Source organism: Gracilinanus agilis, chromosome 2 (assembly GCF_016433145.1).
Source record: "Gracilinanus agilis isolate LMUSP501 chromosome 2, AgileGrace, whole genome shotgun sequence".
NCBI lineage: Eukaryota > Metazoa > Chordata > Mammalia > Didelphimorphia > Didelphidae > Gracilinanus > Gracilinanus agilis.
The window spans coordinates 677,545,880-677,573,737 of NC_058131.1; the positions used below are offsets into that span (position 1 = coordinate 677,545,880).

At 41.3% G+C, this 27,858-nt stretch overlaps 1 protein-coding gene across 1 annotated transcript in view; it reads right to left on the reverse strand.

The window, feature by feature from the left end:
• CCDC33 (coiled-coil domain containing 33) overlaps positions 1-27,858 on the reverse strand; it is a 181,312-nt gene that overhangs the window by 109,998 nt on the left and 43,456 nt on the right. Inside the window, exons 6-10 of the mRNA XM_044660257.1 lie at positions 20,452-20,543; positions 16,479-16,599; positions 3,861-3,990; positions 2,324-2,454; positions 261-332 (exon numbers count right to left, since the gene is read on the reverse strand). Of these exons, the coding sequence (XP_044516192.1) occupies positions 261-332; positions 2,324-2,454; positions 3,861-3,990; positions 16,479-16,599; positions 20,452-20,543 (546 nt within the window). The remainder of the gene's footprint in view (positions 1-260; positions 333-2,323; positions 2,455-3,860; positions 3,991-16,478; positions 16,600-20,451; positions 20,544-27,858) is intronic.

The window sequence follows — 27,858 nt, forward strand, 5'->3', positions numbered from 1 at the left end:
TCTCTCTCTCTCTCTCTCTCTCTCTCTCTCTCTCTCTCTCTCTCTCTCTCTCTCTCTTTCTTTCTTTTCCTTGTATTTCTGTCTCTGTATCTCCAGGACTTCAACATTGTCCAGAACACTCCTAACTTATGCAACATGCCCTCTCTATTTCCCTCCATCTTTGGATAAAACCAAACAAGTACTAAAGAAAGGTCATAAGAGGTGAATCTATGAGTCCACCCAATCTCTTGCCTTATGGGGGGAAATTCACTTGGTCTTACCTCTGAGGAAAGCACTTGGATGGATAAGTTAACAGTAGGCGTTCCACCTGCTATCGTTTTCAGTTTAGTTCTCTGGGAAAGAAAGGACAGAGGATTAGTTCTTCTAAGCTAGCCCCATGTTTCCCTGTCAGGTCTAGTCCCTTTGCTTTCACCAGCCTTGACCCTTTTCCTTAAATAAATTTTATTTTCTCCATTGGGTTGAGAGTATGGACCTTCCCTCATTCCTTTTCTCCATATGTTTTCTCTCTTCACTCAAGGGTCCTGCCTTTCACTGAAGGAAGAGGATTATTAGAATAGGAGTTAGCTTCTGAATCAAGGTCACTTCATTATTGGTATTCATTAGACTGTGGGCTTTATGAAGATGATGACCAAGTCTTTGTATCCCCTTTAGTACCAAATGCAGGACCATCTTGTATATATAGTGGACACCCTAAATAAGTCATTGCCGTTAAATAAATGTCATACCCTAGGGATTGTCACCAGGTGCTTTCCAAGGCAATGGGCCAGGAAGAATGAGTTCAACAAGTCAAATCAGACCAGTAGCTGAATCTGGAATATTTTCATTAGCATTTAGCCCCCTTTATTCTAGTGTATGCTTTGAAATGGGGTGAGATGAATCGGTTTCAGAATAGCATGAACCCTTAAAGACATTTAGGTGAAGTACCTCCTTCCTCAGCTCTGTTTACCCACTGGGGAAACAGGATAAACTCAGCCTCCACTATGTAGAAGAGGTTATGGAGGGGCATCTGAAAATAGCTTCCATGTCTCACAATACCATCTCCATTTTATGTGATGAAGTTCTGGGAGCTGTCTAAACAAGTGATTCTCATAGAATCTCTGAGTAGATAGGAACCTTCTATGTCCAGTTTCTGCCTCATTCCTACCAATCTGGTCTCTCTTTGAAACCCTCAAGTGATAAGGATCACGAAACACTTCCCATATGTTATGGGGAATGTGTTGTCAGTTCACTCCATTTTTGGACAGCGCCAAATGACTGAAAATCTCCCTTTTATAGACTTAAAGAGAAAGCTCAAAAAATGGCATTTGAACCTGGTTCCTCAGACTCCAGAGTGATGGGCCCCTCATCTATAAAATGGGGCTAGTAATACCTAAACCACTTCACAAAAAATCACATTTGCTGGTGATCAATTAAGAATCTGGCACAAACTGCTTCCTGAGATAATTGAGGTAAAAGAGTTTTGGGAAACATAGAGGGATGAACACTGGTTCAAATATCTTTATCTCCCATCTCCACACTTTTGCCCAGGCAGTCTCCTGTGCTTGGGTCAAACTCTTTTCTCTCCTTGGCCTATTAGAATCTCTTGTTTCCTTCAGAGTTCAGCTCTAGAACTGTGTTCTACATGAAACTTTTCCCACTCCTTTCACATGCAACTACATGTATTTGTTTTGTATAAATGTATCAATATTTGGGCATTGTCCTGCATGGAATGTAAACTTCTTGGAAGTAGGGAATATTTCATTTTCATTTGTATCTTTAGTGCCTAGAACTGTGACTATCCTATAGGAGGCACCTTAATCAATACTTGATCAATTGCTAATATGTCATATTGGGGGGTTGTCCCAGAATCCAAGATTGGCACCCCTAAAGAGAAATAAGCCAATTGTATATAAATGGAAGGAATCAAGGAGTACAGCCAGAGAAAAGAAACTGTAATGGGGTACACAAGAGCTGCCTTCCACTCTCTGAAGGGCTGTCATGGGAAAGAGAGATTAAGTTAGACCTGCTTGGTCCCAGAGGGCAGAACTAGGTGCATTGCAGGGAAATTTCTGGGAGGCAGATTGTTAGAAGGAAAACTTCCTGACATCTTCAGCTTGCTGAAAGTGGGATGGGTTGTTTTTCAAAATAGTGAATTTTGCCCATTACTGGAGGACTTCAAATAGAGAATGATCAAGTGTTGGGGATTTTGTAGGTGAAATGGCAGAACTGGATGGCCCCAAAGTTGCCTTCCAATTCTGAGAGTCCATGATTCTATGAAAAAGGTACTGGGCAAAGACCATAAGGCTGCCCTGGCATGATTTGGAAGCAGGTAGGGGTAACTAACCTTGATAGGGAGCTTCTTCACATGTAGGGCAGTCTTTGATCCCGACATCATTTTTCGGTAGATTCGGTTATTGAGTGGAACTACAGAGATGCCCAAAGGCTCCGTAAGATTCCATGATTCTTTTGCAGGCACTGCAGGAAGGAGGAGAAATATGGTGAGTTCTCCTCTTACACAGACCTGCTGTAGCCTTGCCCTAAGGCCAACAAACTTTCACTACTGCAATGCTTTCTGTAATATCTGGTCTCTGTTATTCTATTAATCTAGGTTTAGAAGGTACAGTATCCTCTGAGTTTTGAAATATTGTTTGCTTTGGATATATACATGCATATCCACCTTTATACATAGTTATATTAATAAGGCTTTATTATAATCTTTGTGTATTAGAAATTTATTATTCATTCCCTGTAAAATCTCATCATTACACATGTAGAATCTTCCCAAGAAGATAGGGGGAATATATGCCTTTCTTAAGAGAACAGTCAAAGGCCATTATCTCCACACTTGCCATATAATCTGTACTTTTCTTAATCATTGTTGTTCAGTCATTTTAGTTGTATCTGATCATTCTTGACCCTGTTTGGGTATTTCTTGGCAAAGTTACTGCAGTGGTTTGCTACTTCCTTCTCCAGCTCATTTTTCAGATGAAGAAATTGAGACAGACAGGGTTAAGTGACTTGCCTAGGGTTACTCAGCCAAGAAATATCTGAGGTTGGATTCAAACTCAGATCTTCCTGACTCCAAACCTGGTACTCTATACATTTTGCCACCTAACTGCCTCTTCTCCTAGAAAGTATTATACCTTAAATCTGTCTTTTTGCTTTCATTCCTAAAATTGGACACGAAAGTCTCCACTCTTTTTCTCCAACAACTTCTTCATAGATAAAATATATTAGGGAGATGTGAATCCTGACTGGCTGAAAGGCCAGAAGGGAGAGAGGAGTGGTTAAAAAACAAACAAACAAACAAAAAACTCCACCCTTACCTTTTATCTTAGAATCAATGCTGTGTATTGGTTCCGAGGCAGAAGAATGATAAGGACTTAGACAATTGGGGTTAAGTGACTTGCTCAGGGTCTCATATTTAGGAAGTGTCTGAGGTCAGATTTGAACCCAGGACCCCCTGTTTCCTGACCTGGTTCTCTATCTACTAAGTCACCAAGTTACCCTAAGGAGAGATTCCCTAGTCATGTTGTAAGTCCCCTGAGGTCAGGGAACTTGTCTAGTCTTTCCCTCCTTCTCTCTCAAGGCACCTGACATAGGAGTAAACATATAGTGGATGTGTGCCAGGATACAATATTGGAGCATGCATCTCCTAAATCTTGGCTCATTATCTTTTCCTTGATAAGAAACTCAGTCCAGTTTGAGATCTGAAAGAAAGACCTTGGACATGCTCTTGGGAAGATTTCTGTAGCCTTCCTTCATATTTCCCAGGGTGGGCAGTTGTGGTCATTAGAGATATGGTTGTGGGAAGATGGAAAAAGTAAGCCATTCAAACCAATAGCCACCCCAGTTCTGTTCTACCTTGACTTGGAACTTACTTGTGGTCATAGGATAATACTCCAGCAACAGGGCCATATTATCATTGAACTGTGTACACCCATTCCGGCCTTGGTAAAGGAAGGAAGTATTCCATTCAGGCTGTTTGGCAGGCCCACCAGGCTTAGATATCTAATGAGGAGAAAAGGGAGTCAGTGCCATAATTGAGGAGCCAGACTCTTCTCAAGACAGAAAAATATCTTTCCTCCCTCCCATTTCCCCTTTTCTCCCTTCCTAAACCATGATTGGGGCAAAAGCTAGGACCTGGGTATTTGGGGAAGTGCAGATCTGGCCTCCTTTCATATTCCTCTACAAATCTTAACTCTTCCCTCTTCCCACCACATACACACAAAGACACAGACACAGACACAGACACAGACACAGACACAGACACACGTATACACACACACACACACACACACACTCGCACCAATTTCCAATGCCTTTACTCAAGAAAAACCAACCAAATCCAAGTGCTGCCCATGCCAATCTGAACTGAGGCAAGGCATTTCAAGATACTTCTATAATATGACCCAGGATAATCACGTATCCAAGAAGAAGGTTGGCCAGCACAAAAGAACTCAATAAGATAAATTAAAGCTAACAAGATGAAATGGGTAAATCTCAAGTGCTACATTTGGCATCCACAAAGTCACCTGCACATGGACAAAGTTGGTGAGGGAGGTGTGGCTCTAGAGCAGTTCCTTGATAAAGATCTGGAGTTTTTAGTGGACTACAAGCTCAACATGAGTCAACCATATGGCATGAAGGTCAATAAAAACTAGTGTGAGCATAGACAGCCTTAAGTAAGGAATAATGTTTAGAACAAAGGTGATTATAGTCCTATTGTTCTCTGTTCTCATAGCCAGAGTATCATGCCCAGTTCTGAGTTCCAATTTTCAGGATGTACACTGAGAAAAGGAAAAATCCAAGGACAACAACTAGAGTAGAGAGACTCTGGTGCCATGGACATTCTGAGCTCTTTTGAAGGAACTGAGAGTGCTTAACTTGGAAAAATGATGGCTTAGAATTGTAACTGTGGACTGAAATTTTCAAAGGGGAGCAGGTAATTGGAGTTGGAAGGGACCCTGAAATGGCTCAGCAGAATGTTGCCAGTTCGGAATGAAAAAGGAGGGTCCACTGAGGAGAAGGAGTTTTCTCAACTGTCACTTCACTCCTGACCCGATTGGGACCCTGAGGGGTCGGTTCTTTGGTTGGGAGGTTTTGATTTTGGAGTGGATCCTGAGTGAATTGGGTTCCTCTGTACTTTTATTAGTGATTATTGGGAGATCACAACTACTAACATCAATTCCTGCTATCTTCATTTACCAACAAAGACATTGAACGGCAATTCTCCAATTTGGCCAGAGAGCTCAAACTCTTGGGGGAGCTGGCTTGAATGAGGGGGGTGGTCCCTTCCCTGATCCTGCTTGAATCCATTTATCCTATTATTTCCCTCTTATATTAGTTTAGAAATATTTGATAGGAAATTGTAGGGGGAAGAGAGAGTTAGCTACTGTGATCAACGCCCCCCCCCCCAATTAGAAGTCCAGACCTGCTCTCTTGGGGAGAAGACATAGCTGATAGTAAAGTTCACCCTTTCCTTCCTTCCTTGATTCCCCTTTCCCCTTTCCCCCTGTACCTTGAACTTAATTTGCCATTTAAGAAACCCCTGATAGTTTGATACTTAGAGTCTGGAGCAGTTACATTTGGGGGGGGCGGGGAGGTGACTGATCTTGGGGCTGAGGGGCAGACCATTACCTGACTCCATTTTGATGGGCAAAAGCTAACTTGAACTTAGGAGTGGGGGGAGGCTTGTCTCAAGAGGGCTGGCTCTGAGGGTGGGATCCTACCCATTAGGGTCACAACTGAACCCCAAGATCCAACCCATTAGGGTCACAACTAAACCCCAACATCTTCCTTCAACATCCCCACTCTAGCTTTGCCAGTTTGGGAACCTCTTTGAGTTTATTCCCTCATAGGTCTTCCCTGGGGTGGGGGTGAGTGATAGCTGATCTGGCCCATTGAAAGCTAATTAGGGGGGAGTCTAGATATACCCCCCTACATCAATACTCACTCCCATACAGAATAGACATGGTCTTACTCTTCATATATTTAAAGGATTGATGGATGGAAAAGGAAATAGACTTGCCCTGCTTAGCCCCAGAGAGCAGAGCTACTACTGAAGGGTAGACATTCCAGAGAGACAAATTTAAGCCATCATCATGTAGACCTTTCTAATGTGCAGAGGGAATTTCATCCCCTCCCCACTCCTGGATTGCCGACCCAGTCCATCCCGTTATCAACATGACAGGCTGAGCTCACATGGTCAGACAGACTTAAAGTAAATCTATGTTTATCTCTCTTTTCTATTTCAAGTGATTATTAATAAACTTTATAGAAAATTAAGAATGTGGTAGATATTAATTTTAAACATAACACTAATAAATTACTAGGCATCAAGGTGGTGAAATGGATAGAGCTGAGGTTCAAATCTAGCTTTAGTCACTTACTAGTTGTGTTTCTCAACCATATTTTCCTCATCTGTCTAATGGGGCTAATAATAGTATCTACCTTATAGGGTTGGGAGGATCAAATGAGATAGCACACATAAAGCTTCTAGAAATTCTTAAAGTGCTTTATTTTTGATTTTGTTGTTCAGTTGTTTTAGTCATGCCTGATTCTTTGTTACCACAGCTGAGGATTTCTTGGCAAAGATACTGTAGCACTTTGTCATTTCCTTTTTCCAGATCATCTTAAAGACGAGAAAATAGAGATAAAGTGAAGTGACTTGCCCAGGGTCACATGGATAGTGGATAGTGAGTATAATAGGCTGGACTTGAACTCAGGAAAATAATCTTCCTGATTCCAGAGCCAGCACTCTATCCACTCTGCCACCAAGCTGTACCAAAGCACTTAATAGATACTAACTATTATTAATAACATTATTAATGAGGGGGCAGCTGGGTGACTCAGTGGATTGAGAGCCAGACCCAGAGATGGGAGGTCCTGGGTTCAAATCTGGCCTCAGATACTTCCTAGCTGTGTTACCCTGGGCAAGTCATTTAACCCCCCCATTGCCTAGCCCTTATCACTCTTCTGCCTTAGAACCAATACACAGTATTGATTCTAAGACAGAAGGTAAGAGTTTAAAAAATGTATATATATGTATATATATAATAATATATATATATATAATATTATTAATGAGAGCCAATGCAAAAAAGTCTAGTCTATTTTGGGAGGTAATGAGTTCTCTATCTCTAGAAGTCTTTAAGTGAAGACTAAAATGTGATCACACTTCCCTCTCACATACCACCTACCATAACCCCTACCATATCCAATCATTTGTCAAGTCCTGTCACTTCTACCTTCTTTAGAGTTCCCCTTTCACTTATGAGAAAGAACACCATCCACATTCAGAGAAAGAACTGTGGGAGTAGAAACACAGAAGAAAAACAACTGCTTGATCTCATGGTTTGATGGGGATATGTTTGGGGATGTAGACTCTAAACGATCACCCTAGTGCAAATATTAATAATATGGAACTAGTTCTTGATCAATGACATCTGTAAAACCCTGTCCAATTGCTTGTTGACTGGGGGAGGGGGGAGGAGAGGGAAAGAACATGAATCTTGTAATCATGGAAAATTTTTCTTAATCAATTAAATAACATTAAAAAAAAAGTTCCCCTTTCTATCTTCTGACACAGCAACCACAATGCAGTGGCCCTCATCACTTCCTACCTGAATTACTGCAATAGCCTGCTGGTGGGTCTGCCTGCCTCTAGGCTCTCCCCACTCCAGTCCATCCTCTACACTCCACTCAGCTGTCAAATTGATTTTCTTAAAGTGCAAGCCTGGCCATGTCTCATTCTACCCCTTCCCCCACATCCCTATTCACTAAATGCCAATGGCTCCTTGTTACCTCCAGGATCCAATATAAAACCCTCCATTTGACTTTTAACTTGACTCTTTTTGTAGCTTAACTGTCTTCTCATACCATAACCCCCACCCCAGTGTATTCTTCTCCCTTGCTATTTCTCCCATAGGACACACCATTTCTAGACTCCCAGTGGTTTTACTAACTGTCCCTCATGCCTGACTGCTTTTCCTCCATATTTCCACCTTCTTGTTTCCATAGTTTCTTACATATTTCCACTAAAGTCCCCCTTAATCTTCCCTCTCTCAGGGAAAAGAGTGCCTTCCTCTGAGACTACACCTGATTTATCCTGTCTATATCTTGTTTGTATGTAGTCATTGCATGATTCCTCCCCCATTAGACTGGGAGCTCCCTGAGAGCAGAGACTGTTTTGCTTTTTTTCGATATCAATGGTACTTAGTACAGTGCCTGATGTATAGTAGCAACTTAATAAATGCTCTAATACTGGCTTAATAAATGATTAATTTTTATTCATTTATTCATCCCTAGCTAACCTCAACCACAGACTGACTCCCTATGTTCTTCGCCTCATGTCACCTTCTGATCCCCTTTATTCCCAATGGAAGGACAAAAGTAAGAGAAGAATGCGGTTTAAGGGGCTTCTCAAAGGGTTAAATCCTTGGCCATTGGTATGGGTGAGCTGCTGCCTGGCTGAAGGTGAAATGGGGGTTGGGGAAACCATTGTCTGAAAGATGCTAATGGAAAGGGACAGGCCTGATGGCATGCTGGGATGGTGGAATTAGTGAATATGATTAACTGTTGTAAGTTTGACCTCAGTAAATCCATTAACCCTTATGACCAGAGCACCATCCCCTGAGCCCATGACCAGAACCCTTTACTCTGGGGCCATTATCAGGGCTTTTCTGGGCTCGACAATGGGCCAAGTGGTTGCCTTTAGATGTCTTCCTTTGTAGTTCCCTTTAGGGACTTCTCTCCATTTCTTATCACTACATTCCTCCCTCTTCCCCTTTAAAAATGGAGTCACTGTCTCACTGTGTGGTTTTGGATTCATTACTTTCCTCTCTGGACTTAAAATTTTCTCCTCAAGAAAATGAGGAAATTGAACTAGAATACCTCTAAGGTTCCTTCCCCAGATATCCTGTGATTTTGTGATTTAGTTTGTGCCAGAGGCAGAGAATTGTGGTAGAAAGAGTAAATTTTGTCATTAACCATGTGATCTATATGCTTCTAAGGTCTCTATTTATTTGTCTATAAAATGGGGAGTGGGGAATTAAGGCTTTGAAGAGTGCCTGTTATTTATGCCTTGAAAAAATATCAAATTCCAGACAAATGTCAGGGACTGTGATAATGGGGATACATAACTTTGCCTGGGATTTCTTAAGTGAACCCAGGTGATTCAGTAGGATAGGGAAGCAAGAGGGTCCCTTTGGAACTTTGCTTTTTAGATGGAAATCTCCTTATCCCATCCCTTCTCATAGATTCCTCAGCTTTCTGGAAGGAATGAACCCTAGGAGACCACCTAAAACTATTCCCTCATTTTCCAGGGAAGAAAACTGAAACCTAAAGTGGTTAAAGGACTTGTCCAGGGTCTCGTAGATCATCAGTAGAAAAGTCTAGATTTGAACTCAGATCTTCTGATTCTGAAGCCAGTGATCTTCCCATGCCTATTCTTTGGGCCAGAGTTACTGGTACCACTCTCTTAAAGCTCCTTGCCATCTGTACAGGACATTTCTCTAGTCACAAGTCAGGGAAGAAAGTCCTGGGTTGTCTTGGATTCAGTTAAGCAGCTCTGAGTATCAGGGGAAATAGTGCTAGCAAAAGGAAATTGTACATGTGGAAGAAATGAATTGATCATTCTTTGACTATTTGTTCTTTCATGCTCACTTGGAGGCAGAATTACGCAGTGAGAAATGCATGGGTGCTGGAGTCAGAGGACCCGAGTTCAAATGCCAGCTCTGATATTAGTACATCTTTGGTAAATCCTTTTCCCATTAGGGGATTTGACTTCTGTCCATCTTTAAAATGAGGAAGTTGAATCACATCCTTTCTATGATCTCTTCCCACCTTAAATCATAGGTGAACCCCCATAACAGAATTGAACTCATACTAGGAAGGCAATACTTCAACAGCCTAGGAGCACCTTGGGAGTGGGAGGAGAAAAGATTCCAGGAAAGTAGCTTCCTGGGATTATGTAATAAAGGCTTTGCAACTGCCTTCACTTTGGAGACCATGAATTATCTCAGAACTGAGAATGTCCATGTTCCCATAATTGGCCCTCCTTCATCTACATAAGCTGAAGTCTTTCAACATAATTCAATTCAACATAAATTTAATTCCTGGATGTATAAAATCCTTCCCAGTCTGGCTCCACCTTCTTTTTCTAGAATGATAGCCCTTGATTCCTTTCTCACATTCCTCATTATAGGCAAACTGGTCTCATGCTATTTCCCATTGGCTATATTCTATCTTCCATATCAATGATTTTATACAGGCTGTCTCTGAGGCTTAGAATGCTTTTCTCCTCACTTCTACTCTTAAAATCCCTTGAGCCCTTCCAACTGATGTGCCACTTCCAGAATGGGCCTTTCCTACTCTTTCTCAGGGGTTAATGCTTTTATTCTTTCTCCAAAAGACTCTGTATTTACTTATTTGTGTATACATTGCATGAAGACAAAGGGACAGGGGCCTTGCATCTTCCCTCTCCAGACATGATTGCCTTTACATTTTAACTAACCTCCAATTTTATTGCAAATGAGCAGTGACCTCCTCCCTAGACATCCCTATGTTTATCATCATCATCATCATCATCATCATCATCATCATTCCTGTTCCCTTGCTATGTTCCATTTCTTTTGCTTCTTTTTCTATCTCCACCATCTCCATTGCTATCTCTATCTCTGTCTCTATCCTTGTTCTTTACCTCTGCCATCTCTATCTTGATTTTCTCTATCTTGTTCTCTATTACTATCTCTCCACCTCTACCTTCATCATCTATATAGTTTATCACCACATCTATCTCTATTTTGGTCTATCACTATTTTCTACTTCTATTTCTATCAAGTCCATCTGTCTTTCATCTATATATTATCTATATTTATATAGACATGCACATATATGAAGTTGTTTGTATTCTGAATTCCCTTGGCTGAAAGGGAAGTTGTCAATCAACTGCTTTCTCCTTGCCATGCCTTATAATAAAAATTAATCTTCTCTGTATGATCTGGATCACCAGTTGGTGAATTGTCATACTTAGACAGCTATCTTTTCCTAGAACAATGTAATCTTATGGAAGCCACAGACTCCTATGTTTTTGTCTTTTTATCCCTTGTACCTTGGGTAGCCTTGTATATAACAGCTACTTAATTCACTTTCTCCCACTCTTCTCTTCTCTTCTCTTCTCTTCTCTTCTCTTCTCTTCTCTTCTCTTCTCTTCTCTTCTCTTCTCTTCTCTTCTCTTCTCTNTTCCCTTCCCTTCCCTTCCCTTCCCTTCCCTTCCCTTCCCTTCCCTTCCCTTCCCTTCCCTTCCCTTCCCTTCCCTTCCCTTCCCTTCCCTTCCCTTCCCTTCCCTTCCCTTCCCTTCCCTTCCCTTCCCTTCCCTTCCCTTCCCTTCCCTTCCCTTCCCTTCCCTTCCCTTCCCTTCCCTTCCCTTCCCTTCCCTTCCCTTCCCTTCCCTTCCCTTCCCTTCCCTTCCCTTCCCTTCCCTTCCCTTCCCTTCCCTTCCCTTCCCTTCCCTTCCCTTCCCTTCCCTTCCCTTCCCTTCCCTTCCCTTCCCTTCCCTTCCCTTCCCTTCCCTTCCCTTCCCTTCCCTTCCCTTCCCTTCCCTTCCCTTCCCTTCCCTTCCCTTCCCTTCCCTTCCCTTCCCTTCCCTTCCCTTTTGTCTTATAATGAATACTAAGTATTGGTTATAAGGCAGAAGATTGATAAGTGCAAAGCAGTTGGGGTTAAGTGACCTGCCCAGAGTTACATAGCTAGAAAATATCTAAGATCAGATGTGAACCTCAGGACCTCCCCTCTCCAGGCTTGGCTCTATCCACTGTGTAATCTAGCTGTTCCTAATTAATTAATTTTGTGGAATTGAATTAAACTGAACAAATATTTATAAAGTTCAAATTATGTGCAAGGCACAATATTAGGCAACTAGGAATTCTTTATACAAAATTAATAGTGTTCCTGCCTGCAATGAGTTTACGTTTTTTTTTTTTTGGTGAAGAGAAGGAGCTATTGCTGTACATAGATCAGTTTAATACAAGGTACAAATTTGTTAGGAGACAAAAAAGAGATAAAAAAAATGTTCTAGGGAAGTATGTTTAAAGAGAAAGGACAATTTTAGTTGGAGTGAGAATTAGGTAGTCAAAAGGGATTCAGTTGACCTTGAATCTATTAGGACTATAATAGATTATAGTTATTATTAGGACTTTGAACCAACCATCTGATCTAAACATTCTTAACTTGTTAGGAAAATGCCATCTATTATAACACACACTAGCTAGTTTGAGGGGAATGATAGGAACCATTGGTTCCCTTTGCCATCCAGTGTCAACTACATCAAGATTGATTGGAGGTTAGTTCGGTAAAGAGAGCACTTGGCTGGGAGACAGGAGATCTGGATTTGAGTCTCACACCTTTACCACTTACTAGTTGTAAGAACTCAAGAACCTAATTTCCCTCCTCTTGAGTCTTAATCCTCTTTATGTGCCATTTTAAAGCCCAAATAAGACAATGACTATAAAGGCACTTTGTTCTTTTAAAACACTATGTAGGGTGTCCCAAAGTCTTTTATAGTTTTTAGGACACACTATATCTGATCACATCATCATTATTATTGGCAGTAATAGAAACCACTAGGAAACAAAGTGAAGAGAACATTGTGCTGGATTCAAGAAGACCTGAGTTCAAACCCTGCCTTGGACACTAACTGTGTGACTCTGGACAAATCACATTTCATCATCTGTTAGACAAGAATAATAATAGCATCTCCTTCCTAAAGTTGTTATGAAGATCAAATAAGATAATAAATGTAAAGGGCATTTCAAACCCTATATTGCTGCATAAATTTTGAAATGAGGAGAAGAAGAACAAGGAGGAGGTATCTGCTTCAGAGGAGAAGGAAGAGAATCTGCTTCAGAGGAGAAGGAAGAGAATATGAGAGGAGAAGAAGAAGGAAGAAGAAGAAGAGAAAGAAGAGGAGGAGGAAGAGAAGGAGAAGAAATGGAGGAGGAGGAGAAGGAAGAGGAGGAACCTACCTAATCATGAATAAAAGGCAGTATGTGGTACAGTAAAGTACTAGACCTAGAGTTCAAATCTGACCTAGTTATTTAACCTTGGGCAAATCACTTAAACTCTGCAACCCTCAGTTTCCTCAACTGTGAAAAGGAGATAACAATAGCCCCTAAGACAGTTGTGAGAACTAAATGAGAAAATAGTTGTAAAGTGCATGACATACATTATATAAATGATAGCTATTGTTATTAGCAAAGCACTCTAGGAAAATGCTCAGCCCAGGCCCTTCAGTGTCTTGTCCATGTCTTCTTAATGTATCTCAATAGAACATCTCATGCCATCTTGTGTGACCTTCAGCAAGTGACCAACTGTCTCTGGGGTTGAAGTTACACACACACACACACACGCACACACACACACACACACACACACACACACACACACATCTCAAGGTGAGAATGATGAGAAAACTTCCAGTCATTGGAGTGAGAGGTGCCTAGAAAGCTAGCAGTGGCAATCACAATGGAGATCCCAGAGGGAAAGAATACTCATTAAAATTGATCGTCTCTAGTCTCATGGGCTCAGTCTGATTGGTTAATAATTCTCTGGCTAAATGCAAGGCCATGTCCAAAATATGTAGCTCTTGACAGGAAATACAGTGGAGAATTGGTTGAGAATGAGGCTTCCTATCTATAGGGCTTTCATCTATCTTTCCTATTTCCTCCTCCCTGACTCTGTTCTCTTCACACATACTCCCCCCTTCAGCCCACCAGTCATTCTTCTTTGTCTCTGATCATCCATCCAAAGTCATGGCCTTTAATAAAAGGCAGGGGGATTGCCATGGGTACAAGTCTCTAAAGAGAACTTGCCAGTGCCCCTCCCTGCTCCTCTTTGGGAGGGGGAAAGGTGTTCACTTTCCTTCTTGGATCTTTCCTGAAGTAAAGGGGGTGAAGGGTGTTTTGGAAGGAAGAATGGAGGAACTGGCATTTGGCATAATTCTGAATTCAATAGTTTGTCTGGGAGATATTACAAGCTTTCCCTTTTGCATTGTCCCCTCTCCCTGGCTCAGAGAGCAATTCCCCTCCCCTCTGTCCCATTGTCCTCCAGTTTCTAAAGCCTTCTTGCCCTGATCTCTTACCTTATTTCAAAACTGACTCTCAGGAAATGACAACTTTGGGGTCAGTGACTGACTATTTATTTATAGTGTCAGGGAGGTTTGCCATGGGAGCAGACATCAATTTCTTTGTCTAGAAAGTGAAGGCTTCACTGTGGAATCTCAGGCCCCCAGAGAGGCAGTCAGGGAAGAGAAAGTCTGCTCCAATGGTATGAAGATGGCCTTGTTTGGTTGGGAAAAGGGAATGAGGGAGACTGCTTGGAGGGCCTAGTCAACTATTGGCACTTTCTTAGGCAGAGGAATTAAAGAGCATGGGCATTGAGGTCCTGAATTTTTGTTCTGATTTGATGGTGACTGAGCTCTGGGGAAGGTATCTTGCCTTTGCTGTCCCTTGGACACACACACACACACACACACACACACACACACACACACACACACACAAGAATCAAACNACACACACACACACACACACACACACACACACACACACACACACACAAAAGAATCAAACAGGACTTCTTGCTCTGGGGTTCACTAGCCTCTTGGGGAGGACTTTGAGAAACGAAACTTGCTGACTTGAGCTTTCCTAAAACTGAGAGGGATCAGGGAATGCTCATCTACTAGATTCCCTCTTGTAGAGGGGAAAGGGAGCTTTTTCAAACAGTAATAAAATGCCCTATTCCTAAACTGGCCAAGGAACTAGGTTTGGGCTCTAATCCTAAGTAGCATCTCTTCAATATCTCCTCTCTTTGTCAAGATCCTCGACTATAATCCCCTATTAAAAAGCCAGTGTCTGAAGCCATGTTCAAAAGATAAATCACCATCACCAAGCTCACTCAAAGCAATCCATGAACAATCCACCCCCTTTTTGTCTCAAGGTTAGTCTGACTGCTGACAAAGTAAGGTCTTTCTTCTCTGAGCCTCAAGTGAAACCTCTTCCATCCTTTCCAAGATGCTCTCCTCTCACTAGACCTTTCTCTTTCACATTCCCAATGCTAATTGCCAAAAGATCATGGAGACTATGAAACCAGAAATTTAGAGCTGGAAGGGATCTTATTTTTCAGTCATGTCCAACTTTTTTCTTGTCAGAGATACTGGAGTGGTTTCCTATTTCCTTTTCCAGATCATTTGGCAGATGAGAAAATTGAGTCAAACAAGATTAGGTGATTTGTCCAGGGTCACACAGCTAATAAATGTCTGCGAACAGTTTTGATATCAAGAAGGTGAGTTTTCCTGACTTCAGCCCTGGAGATCCACTGCACAACCTAGGTATCTTAGGGATCATCTAATCCTATCCCATTTATTTTATAGAGGAGAAAGGTCCCTTTATATCCTCAGTGCTTGGCACAGTGTTTGGCATCAAGTGCTTGATAAAGACCTTTTGACTTGTTGGCTAACATATAGAGAGTAGAAGTGATTGTCCAAGGTCATACAGTGGATCAATGGCTTGCCTATAATAGGATTTGACTGGGAAATATTAATATTAGATGTTAATGTAAATTATGTATAACATATTAAAACATTACATAATATAAATTATATAAGTATAAATGTTAAATATCATCTAGTCCAAACTCTTCATTTGGCAGAAACTTGGAAAAAGTTAAAGAACTTTTCTAGCAAAATAGCATAGTAGAATATCGGATGCTGGCTTTGGGAGTCAGATGACCTGACTTCAAATTCTCTCTCTGTAACTTAACATTGAGGTCTCTGTTTCATTGGGCCCCTGTTTCCTTAACTGCAAAATGGATAGATGAGGATAAATGGCATCTAAGATCCTCCTCTCACCCCAGTTCTATTATCAATGATCCAATGAGTGGTCAAACAATGAAAAAACGAAGAATGGAATCAGACTCTGTGATTTCAAAGATTGTAGTCTTTCTACTATGCCATATTATTAAAAGCATTAACATTATTCATTTTCAAACTTGATGATATACTTTCTTGATTCATTACCCAGCTACTTGTGCATTGATATTTTGTCCTATTGAGAGAGACTGAGAGATCCCAGAAGGCAGGGACCATGTCCTCCTATTCTTTACTATAGCACACCTAGCACAAATTTCTAAAGAAAGCACCACCTCCTTTAAGATAGGAAGAATAAACCTTATTATGCCCAATTCACAGTGAAGAAATGGAAACCCAAAGAATTTATGAGAGATGCATAGAGTCATGCAACCAGTAAGTGATATAGCCAGGATTTGAAACCCTAAATCCTAGACTAATGTTTTTTTCCCACTCTACTTACTTCACATTCATAAAACATGATGGAATGAATGAATGAGAAAATATTGGTTTTCTAAATATATGAAGGAAAGAATGAATACTGACTATTGAAGGATAGATGGAGGGGCAGATGGATGGATGGATAAATACTAACCTGAGGATATCCTTGCACATTGGTCCGAGGAACATCAAAAGACAACACTGAGGGGCTTGGAAAGTTGACAGTTCTCATAGGCAGTCCCATAGATAAAGTCTCTTTGTTCAACTTAGTCTCCCTGGGGAAGAGAAGAAAGATAAGGGTAAGCATAATGGAACCCAGGAATATATGGAATTCTTCACTATCCTCAGCACCTGGCAGTGAGCAATAATCTTTCATCTTAGACCAAGAAGTGTGGCAAGTCTAGCTCCTCTTACTCAGCATAGACCCATTTTTCTATAAGAATAACAGATGAGGGTGGAGAAACCCAGTAACCCAGAGTTTGGGGGCACCTGCTCTTGGAAACAGAGGACTTGAGTATGAGCCCCAGTTTACCTGCTGACACATTTAGTGATTTTGTTCAAGCTCAGATGCCTTAATTTCCTGAGCTATAAAAAGTAGATAGGCATCATAATCCTCCTTTTCTACTTATCTACTAGGCAGAAGTGGAAATAATCATTGTAATTCTTACTACATTATTAGACTATCTGAATACTGTAATACCATAACTATGGCATTGGTGGAGTCGGGGCGAGGGGATAGCAGTCTTCTGGGATGTGCTTTTGAGCAACATATGAAAAAGTCCCTGAAGCCAATATGAAACCCAAACCATCTCTACCCATGTGGCCACCATTTTGATTCTGGCTCTCATCACCTCTTTCCCAGACTATTGCAACAACTTCCAGTCTTTCTCTTCTCCTATCCATCCTTCATATAGCTGCCAGAATGATCTTAAAACAGAAAGCTGACTATGATATATTTCTGTTCAAGAATTTTTAGTGAAGAATGGACCAACCACTTCTGGAAAGCAATTTGACATTGAGCAAAGAGAGTGGCTAAAATGTCTAGATATTTTGAACCCAGAGATTCCTTAGGGGCATTTACCTCAAGACAAAATGAAAAACATATATATGAATACAGCTAGAACAGCATTGATTACAACTTTAAAGAACTAGAAATAAAGTAGATGTCCATTGACTGCTGAATCACTAAACCAATTATGGCACATGAATGTAAAGGAATATTGCTATATGCTAAGAAAAATAAATATGGCAAATACAGAGAAGCATGGGAAGATTTACATGAACTGATACAAATTAAAGTAAGCAAAGTCAATATACATAGTGATTATAACAATAGAAATGGAAAGATCAATCACATACAAAGTACTGAAACTGAAAATTGGGAAATTATCAATATCCCAAAAGAAGAAATTTAAGGAAATATCACCCACCCTTCCACCCCTGCTCTCTTCCTTGCAAAGATCTGAACCCATGGATGTGGAATATTGCATATAATGATGGACTTCTTTGATATTTTTATTGGTTTTGCTTATTTTCTCCCTTCTTCCTCTATTTTCCTTTTAGATTCTTTGTTATAAGGGATGCTCTCTTGAAGGAGTGAGGAGGGATACAATGATAAATCTTGGTGATGTAAAAACAAAAGATATCAATAAAAATCCATTTTTTAAAACCTTCAGTGGCAACTATTACATCTAGGAAAAGATACAAATTTCTTTACTTGATATTTAAAGCCCTTTACTATCTGACTCCACTCTCCCATTCCAGTCCAGAAAATGCAATTTGCTTCTTTTCAGCTACTCTGTTTCAGTCAAATTAGCCTAATTGTTATCCTTCAAATTTGTTGATTCATCTCTCATTTTGGAGCCTTTGCATAGGCTGTTATCCACACCTGTAATGTACTTCACTTCCTTCTTACGTCCATCTCTGAGAATCCCTAACTACATACAAGATTCAGCTCACATGAGACATCTTATTGGAAGCCTTTTCTTATTCCTTTGAGTTGAAATAAGATGCTTCATAGATCTCTAATCTATACCAAGAGGTTTTCTAGCTGACTACAGAGCTCCATGAAGCAGATAGCACTGAATCCCAAGATTTTACTAAAGGTCTATGAATTCTGAAGAAATTGTGTTCATTGCCCACTATTCTGGAAAGACTCATAAGGATTGAGAGAGAGGGTTAGACTATAATCCCCTGAAGTCTTTTAAGAAGGGCATATCTATTTGTGTTTGGGGAATAAAGAATGATTGTACTATTGACTCCCTCCTCTTTTTATTTACATCACTATCTTAATTAAATGCTTCTACTATTGGATTGGGGCCTCTTAATGTTGTTCTTGTAATGGATATTTTTATTGGTGGGGATTTAGGTCATTTTTTCTATAATTGATCATCCCCAAAAGCCATATTAAACCTGAGAAAAGAAGGAAGGAGCAGCTTCCTTCCATAGGTGGCTCAGTAAATGGGAGGTCCTCAATTCATAATGGACCTCAAATACTTCCTAGTTGTGTGACTTCTGCAAGTCACTTTACCCCAATTACCTAGCCCTTATCACTCTTCTAGCTTGGAACCGATACTTAGAATTGATTCTAAGAGAGAAGGTAAGGGTTTAAAGAAAAAGGAAAAAGAAAAGAAAGAGACTTGAGTCAGAAGTATTAAGAGTTTTCAGCGGTGTACTTATTACATACATCATCATTCCTTTTTCTTTCCTCCATGATTATGATACTTAGCTCTTTGCCCCAATAACTACTACCATATTAAATGCCTCAATATCCACATTGATGACCCTTGAAATTACTTGTCCTTATAATCCTTTGAATTCCTCAACTCCTTTCATAAGTATCTTAGCTCTGAGATAGTGTCTTGCACATAGTGTTTAATACATGTTTTGTGAATTGAAAGAACCAAGTGTGGAAAGCACTTGGGCACAGACTCTTCATCAAAGAATTACTCAGAGGTCATCTCGCCCAACTCCATCACTGAGAACCAAAGAGTTTAGGTAATTTAACCAATGTCACACAGATTCTAAGGGGTAGAGGATTCCAGCCCAGTTTTTATGACTCCCATTCTAGGACTCTACCACATAACACTCCATTACAAATTCTATGTAGCTTATTAATGCAACAGTTGTTCCTTTATGTAGAGCACATTGTACTTTCCAAAGTATTCTTCACATCCATTATCTAAATTCATTCTCATGATGAGCATATGTAATGTAATAGTCAAGATAGGCAGCATCAATCCCATTATACAGATACCTAAACTGAGCTCAGAGAAAGAGTTATGGGTAAAGAAAGATACCAAAGTCAGTGGTAGAACTGGGATTGGAATTCCATTGTTCTGACTACCAGCCCAGTAGCCTTTCTAATACTAATCCTGTGTTTTCTATGAAGATTACCTCTCTAAGATTCTTTCAGGATATTAACTTCCCCCCCAACCCCCATCTGAATTGGGGTCCTCAAAACAAAGAACCTGAATCCTCATTTGGTGACACCATCGGTTAGGTACTGCCTTGCTACCTCCAGACAAAATTGTGAAATGAATGGTTTGCCTTATATGCGTTCATGTAATGGCTCTCTTTCCTTTTCCCCTCCCCCCCCCCACCTTTGAAGTCTTCTCCCTTCCAAGCTCCCTAGAGTGCTTTCTCCCCATTAGGCTCTGAGATTAATCATTTTTTCTTCAATTCCTTCATGAGAATTTCTTTCCAGAGTCATGTGCCTTCTAAGCCTAAGTCTTCCTGAAGGATCTCAAAGTACTATTCACAGGCCAAGGAGGTCTTTTATTTTTTTTTACAGAATTCTTAAGTTTCCTGAAATGACACCATGTAAACCAGCGATTCCCAAAGTGGGCGCCCCCGCCCCCTGGTGGGTGCTGCAGTGATCTTTCCTATTAATTGCTATTAAAATTAAAAGTTTATCTTTTCTATTAATTGCTATTAAAATTAAAAATTAATTTCCAGGGGGCTAAGTAATATTTTTTCTGTAAAGGGGGTGGTAGGCCAAAAAAGTCTGGGAACCACTGATGTAGACAATTGCTGACTTCACCTTTGGATAAAGTCAAGCCTGTTGCCGGACATGAAGGAGATTCTATTGCCCATCACCCTCTTACCTCCCCCCATCCCCTACTTACTTGAACTCCTTATAGTTGGGAATGACTCGGGCAACAACCATGAGAGGGCCAAAGGGATTGGCAAGGGTTTCATTGACCCCCCCAAGAAAGACCTGAAGGTGGAAAGAATAGCAGGTGAATGAATGCTCAGGGCACAGAAAGAATCAAGGAACAGAACTCTTATACCAAATATTCAGTGGTGTCAGCTTGGCAATTTTGGTCATTCTCAACTTGACCACAAATTCCCTCTCCAGCCCTCATTCTCTCTAATTCGCCCTTTCATTCCAGCTAGGTAGCTTTCCTGTCTGCCCAAATGTTCTGGGCCCATTCACGCTTTTGTCTCTTTGGTCTTCCTTCCTGGAATACCTCCCTCCTCCTCCCCTTTGTCTTCCAGGACTAGCTCAAACATACATGGCGTCTTCTAGGAAGCTTTTCCAGACCTCCCATGCTTGGACTGATCTTTCCTCTTTCTGACTTCTTACTATCCTCAGTTGACATTGAACTCCATCGCATTGTGAAGGCAGAAGTGATGAAGCAAAAAAGGCTTCTGGGGTGAGGGTCAGAAATTTGAGATTGAATACTGGCTTTGTCAGGCTAATTGTGTGAACCTGAACAATTCCCCTCACTCCTGGGGCTTCAGTTTTTTCCACTTGCAAAATGGTGAAGATAATGTCTGCTACAGGGTTGCTGTGTGTCCAGTGACGTGTGTCAGGGCTCTTTTTAAAACTAGGAAGCAGGGGACAGCTGGGTAGCTCAGTGGAGTGAGAGTCAGGCCTAGAGACAGGAGGTCTTAGGTTCAAACCCGGCCTCAGCCTCTTCCCAGCTGTGTGACCCTGGGCAAGTCACTTGACCCCCATTGCCCACCCTTACCACTCTTCCACCTATGAGACAATACACCAAAGTACAAGGGTTTTAAAAACAAAACAAAACAAAAAAAACCTAGGAAGCACTTCATATATTCTCAAGCTTTGTTGTGAATATGACACAAAAATATTTTCTACTTCTTTTGTGCTTTAAAAAAATTTTTTAACCCCTTACCTTCTGTCTTGGAGTCAATACTGTGTATTAGCTCCAAGACAGAAGAGTGGTAAGGGTGGGCAATGGGGGTCAAGTGACTTGCCCAGGGTCACAAAGCTGGGAAATGTCTGAGGCCAGACTTGAACCTAGGACCTCCTGTCTCTAGGCCTGGTTCTCAATCCAGTGAGCTACCCAGCTGCCCTTTTCATGCTTTTTAGAAGAACAATCTCACTCCTTTCACACTTCACAAATGCCTGGTGTGACTGACACTGTGCCTCTTAGTGTACATTTTATTATTGTTCAAATCTCATACCCTATACCAAGATAAACTCAGAATGGGTGAGTGACTTGAATATAAAGATGGAAACTATAGGTAAATTGGGTGAGTACAGAATTGTATACTTGTCAAAGCTATAGGAAGGGAAAGATTTTATCATTGTTGAAGTGGATGGAATACTGGATGTGAGAATCAGGAAGACCTGAATTCAAATCCTACTGCAAACACTTACTAGCTGTCAAGTCACTTAGCCTGTCTTAGCCTCAGTTTCTTCATCTGTAAGATGGAGATAATAATACTTCCTCCCTCAGCCTGTATGAGGATTAAATGAGACAATATGTATGAAATGCTTTGTAAACCTTAAAACATGTGATATAAATGCCAGCAATAGATATTATTGCTTACAGATGAGGGAACTGAGCCCATAAAAATAGTATCCTCCTTTGGAAGGGGTCTGGACTAAATGATCTCTAAGGTTCCTTCATATGGCTCTAGTAAAGAAACTTGCAGGGTGGTCCTTTCTTGGCAAAACTGTCCAGTGTTCCAGGCTTGTTTGTGGTCTCCTCCCATCCCTTTTGGCTCTCAGTTTATTTAAGCTCTAGTCCTCTGTCCTATGCCTTCAAGGCCTTTCCCTCAGCTGGTAGTCAGCTAATTCCCAAGAAGGTTTTAGCAGATGAGGTTTAAGGAGTTCTCCCTCCGAGGGCTGGCTATATGCATGGCATTAGGGAACTCCCAAGGAAAAGCCTAAAGACTCAAAAGAATGAATCTATGATAGCAGAATTTCATGCATGAATTGGGGAGAAAAGTGTGTTTGTGTGTGTGTGTGAGAGAGTCCTCCATATATATATATATATATATATATTGCTTGTGGGCAGAATCAAACAAAGAGGTGTTTTTTCCTGCTGAGATGGACCTGGGCTAACCATGTGACTGGGCAGCCCTGGTTCCTTTATTACTCACAGGAGGGGGGAGAGGCAGCCTCGGAACTGGTGAGGACAGATATCTGAGCTTCTCCGAGGAGAGGCCAGAGGCAGGGAGAGTAATTCACACCTATGCTGGGGCTGGTGTGCAGTGAATTGGATCTGCCCCCCCCCCCCTCAAAGCCTTGTGATTAGCAGAAGCAATTTCTCCGGCTGTCTCACCCCCACTGAGGTTGCCTCTGGAAGCGAAGCCTCCCACACAGGCAACTTAGGGGAGCTGATGGCTGGCAGGGAGTGTGTGTGTGTGTGGGGGGGGGGGTTAGTTAGGAGGTGGTTAGTTTGTCCTGGATGGGGGATGGAAATCTGGATGGGAAGATGGAGCTAAACAGTGAGGGCTCCTGTTCATCCTTCTATATATCACAGCTCCAGAGTTGGAAGGGACCTCAGAGGCCATCTAAGTCCAAACAGCTCCTGGTAGAGATGAAGGGTACTGGGTGAACCTGAACAATTCCCCTCCCTCTTAGGGCCTTCTGTTCTTTCCACTTGCAAAATGGTGAAGCCAATGACTTGCTCGAGGATTGTTGTGAGGGTGTCCAATGAGGGATGTAAGGAAATGGAAGCCCAGGGAGATGAGGTCGCATAGATAATAGCAGGATTCGGATTAAGGCAGTGATGGGCAAACTAGGGCCCACAGGCCAGATGCAGAGGGGGGCCTCCTGAAATGTTCTATCCGGCTGCATGACATTATTCCTAATCTGACAAATACAATAAGTAGGATACAATACAATGAAACTTCGAAAGAGTTGCCTTAGAAACAGACTGACAGATGAGCATTTCCTTTCCTTTGGCCCCTCTTTAAAAAATTTGCCCATCACTGGATTAAGGTCCTTTGACTCCTTGTCCAGGGGACTTAGTGAGGTTCTCCCACCATCTATCCAGCTCTGATTGAGCAGTTTGTAGGTTAGTCATTAAGGAAGATACAAAGATAAATTGAATCCATATTCTCAAGAGATCATTTGTTTTTTTTTGTTGTTCTTTAGTCATTTTCTAGTCAAGTAACTAGACCCTTGGTAACCCTTTTGGGTTTCTTTAAATTTTTTTTAATTATGTTTTTATTTAATTAATTCATTTAGAATATTTTTCCATAGTTACATGGATTCATGTTCATGTATTTTCCATGGTTACATGGATTCATGTTCTTTCCCTCCCCTCCTCCCACCTCCCTCCTGTAGCCAATGAGCAATTCGGCTGGGTTTTACATGTGTCATTGATCAAGACCTATTTCTTTTGGGGATTTTCTGGCAAAGATCCTAGAGTGGTTTGTATTTTCCTCCTCTGGCTCACTTTAAAAATAAGGAAAACAGGCAAAAAGGGTTAAGTGACTTGTCCAGAGTCACACACCTAGTAAGTGTCTAAGGCTAGATTTGAACTTGGATCTTTCTGATGTCAGGCCTGGCACTCTATCCTCTGCACCATCTAGAACTGATAGTCTAGCAGGAGGAATGAAGCATAGACATGAATCTTTCTAGTGCAAAACAGAAAGGGTTAGTTGCCGCAGGTTTATTATGCAAAGAGCTGTGGACATTCAAACTCCATCTGTCTCAGAGAAACAGGCTAGCACTGGGACATAGAATGCTAGGCTTAGCATCATGAAATTTTCCATCTGAATACTGTTTTAGATGTTAGCTCTGTGATCTGGGCAAATTGCTTAACATATCTAAGCTTCAGTTTCCTCATCTATAAAATGGGAACAATATTATTCTTTTCACTGAGGATCAAGTGGGTTAAGGTATATTTATAGAAATGTGAGCTATTCTTATTAAAGAGTAAAGATAAAAAATCTTATTAGATTTCTTATTAGAGGAAGAAGCAGCAACTGAAGAAGGCATTGAAGGATGGATAAGTAAATATAGAGTGGGAGGGCTTTACAAAGAGAGGGGACCTTTCTAATAAAAAAGAAGCACAAAGATGGAAAAAGATGGAGTATTTTTGGGAAGTAGTGAGGACAAGCATCAATTATCTAATTGGTTTAATGAAAATAGGATGTTCTGTGAAACAATGTTGCAGCCAGTTTGCTTAGCTAATCACTGGCAGCTGATTTGTATCTTGGGGATTGTCATTATTAGTACTTTCATTTATGTTACTGTGAAGTTTGTTTACAATGTATAAATGATTTTCCCTCAGAGATGATGGAATCTGAAGCAACTCTATGGGAGATGTCTATAGTTCAGATGGACTGAACACAAATTATATTCTGGGTGGGGGAGGTGGAAGGTAATACCTGGACCACAGCTTGAGGAGTTTAAATGCCCCCATGCAAGTCCTAAGGGTTGTTGGTGATTCTGAAACCTAAGAATTAGTTTCTAGGAACTAAGCTTCTTCCTGGGACAGAAAGGATCCTGCGTGTACCCTGGTTTATACTTCCTGTTGGGGAAGCCCAACAACCAGATGTTCCCAGTCCTCCTTAAAGATTTAAAGGATTCTAAGGTCCAGTCACTTTACCTGCAGAAGGCCTGGGGCTAAGAAACACAATGGAGAAGGGGATATTGAAAAGCACTTATGTGGGGGGCAACTGGGTGGCCCAGTGGATTGAGAGTCAGGTCCAGAGATGGGAGGTCCTGGTTTCAAATCTGGCCTCAGACACTTCCCTGTTGCATGACCCTGGGCAAGTCACTTAACCCTGTCTGGCCCTTACCACTCTTCTGCCTTGGAACCAGATTTTAAGATGGAAGGTAGGGGGGTTAACCCCCCCCCCCCAAAAAAAAAAAAGAAAGAAAGAAAAGAAAAGCACTTATGTGCATGGTATCCACCAGACACTGCTGTTAGGAGACACATAGGTAGAGATGTTAGAAGCCATGTTAACAGACTGCCTTCAGGAAGCCTTCTGAGATTGAGAGGATGAGCACAGAAGACTTTCCCTCACTCTTATGTTGCCCTGGCCTCCCAAAGTGATTATATCCTTATCCATTATGCCCTTCCCTAAGCACATACCTCTCTTCTCCTTAATTCACACATGAAGTGTGTTCTCTTTCAGAGTCTAAAGCAACATTGTATGGGAGATGGCTATAGTTTTTTTTAATTTAATTTTTATCCTCAGCGTTTATTTAACTGTGTGGGTATCATTCAGTAAGTGGATCTGAGCCTCAGTAAAAAGCAAGTATTTCCCCCTGCTGCACCCTCCTTGCTGTGCCCTTTCCATTTTCTCTGTTCTCTCCATATGACGTTTTATCTCCCATCTACATGCCTTTGCATTGGCCATCCCCCCTGCCTGCAATGCACTCCTTCCTTACCTCCAATTCACAAAGTTTCCTCCTCCTTAAAGATGCATCATCCAGTCATAATCTTTTGCATGAAGCCTTTTCTGATGTCCTCCCTTCTTCCCTCCCTCCCAATAACTTTGTGTTTGAGTACTATATATTATACATACAGTATATGAAATACTTTGAATTATGTAGTGATAATTATATTTTCTAACCTTATATCTATTCTGTAAGTATTTTTGATGTACTTGTTATGTTTCTCATTGGAATTTAAGTTCCTTGAGAGTAGAAAGCATTTAATTCTTTGGACTTGTACTCCCAGCTCTTAGCCTGGTTCCTGGCACATAGTGGGTGCTTAATAAATTACTGTTGTTTGATTCTTCCCTCAAAAATACTCTCATATTACCTCACTTTCTGGTAGAAAGGAAAGCCCCCAGTGGTAAGAAGGACCAAATGAGTTCCCTCTCTCAGGGGAGGGTTGGCTGTGTCAGCAAAGGAGCCATGGCAGGCTGGTGGGGAATTTGAAGACACTGAAGATTTTTCTAGTGTCCTTTAAGATATTGGTAGGACCAGCCCAGTGGCAAAGGGGAACTATATAGGCATCTGGAAATGTTACTTACCTCTACCCTCTAGTTACCTGATGAACAGAGATAACCACCCAGGGAGGAACAGAGAAAAGGAGAAAAAAAAAAGATGGCAGGTGATGGTGGTGGTGATAGTCATTGATTCTTTGAGAATCTGAAACTAGGCAACTTCTGCCTCAGAGCCCAAATCAATCCTAGCCTGACAGCTGTGATGTAGAAAGGGAAAGGGCATGTGTTTGGGAGTGAGGAAGGTGTCCTCAGGGGCCCATGTCAGAGTGTTGACTGGGACATTCTTTCTCTGCTGTCAAGAAGTCAGTAGGGATATAACATCGCAGAAGCCTGAGATGGAAGAGGGATGGGAATAGGGACAGAGGATGAGAGGAGAGATGGAGATGAAGGAAGGGACCAGAATTAGAAAAGGGATAAGGCCAGAGATTGGAGAAAGCACAGGGATGAGTTAGAAAAACAGGGAGGGGAGTTATGGATGCAAGAAGGGAAAGGGATGTTAGAGAGAACAGAAATGGGAGAGGACATCGTGATGAAAGAAGAGAGGTATTAGCAAGGCAATAGGGACTGGTAGACAGGGATGAGAGAAAATATGAATGGGAGAAGGGACAAAGATGAAATGGAAAACTGATGAGAAAGAACCAGGAAAAGAGACAGGGATGAAAGAGGGAATGGATATGAAAGGAGAGGAAGGAAGGAGGGAGAAAACACAAATGAGAGCAGGAATTAACTGAGGGTGCTAGAGGGCAAAGGAACTTCAGAGACCATTTAGTCCAATCCCTTTATTTTCCAAATGAAGAAACTGGGGCTCAGAGTATTAAATGACTTGTCCGAGGCCATGCAAGTAGAGTTGAGATTCAAACTTAGGTTCTTTGACCAAAAATGTAGCACTCTCCATGGCTCTACAACCTGCATAAGAGGGGACAGGAGCAAGAGAAGGAGATGGGATAAAGCACTGAATGTGGATGAGAGAGGGGAGTGGTAGGGAAGAAGGAATATAGATGAGGAAATAGGGATTATCAGAGAATAAATATAGATTCTTTGCCCAATCTCAGTCTCAGACTCTGCACAGACATAAGAGAGAAAAAGGTGGTTGATGGAGACATTAAAACAGTGACAATGTGAGGCTAGCAAGCTGCCTTTTGAAAAAGGAATGAAACATGCCAGATCACACTAGGGATGGGGCTGGCCAACTAAGAACCTAACTAATGGCCCTGAGATGTCTACTAGGGTATTTTCTACAGAAGTGGGATGTGCTTTCTACTTTCTTGGAGGGCATCATAGAAAAGCAATATGGTACCTGGAGGGCTTCCTAGGAATTAAGGCAAATGAGAAGGAATCAGATCTGTTTTTTCCCCAGAGAT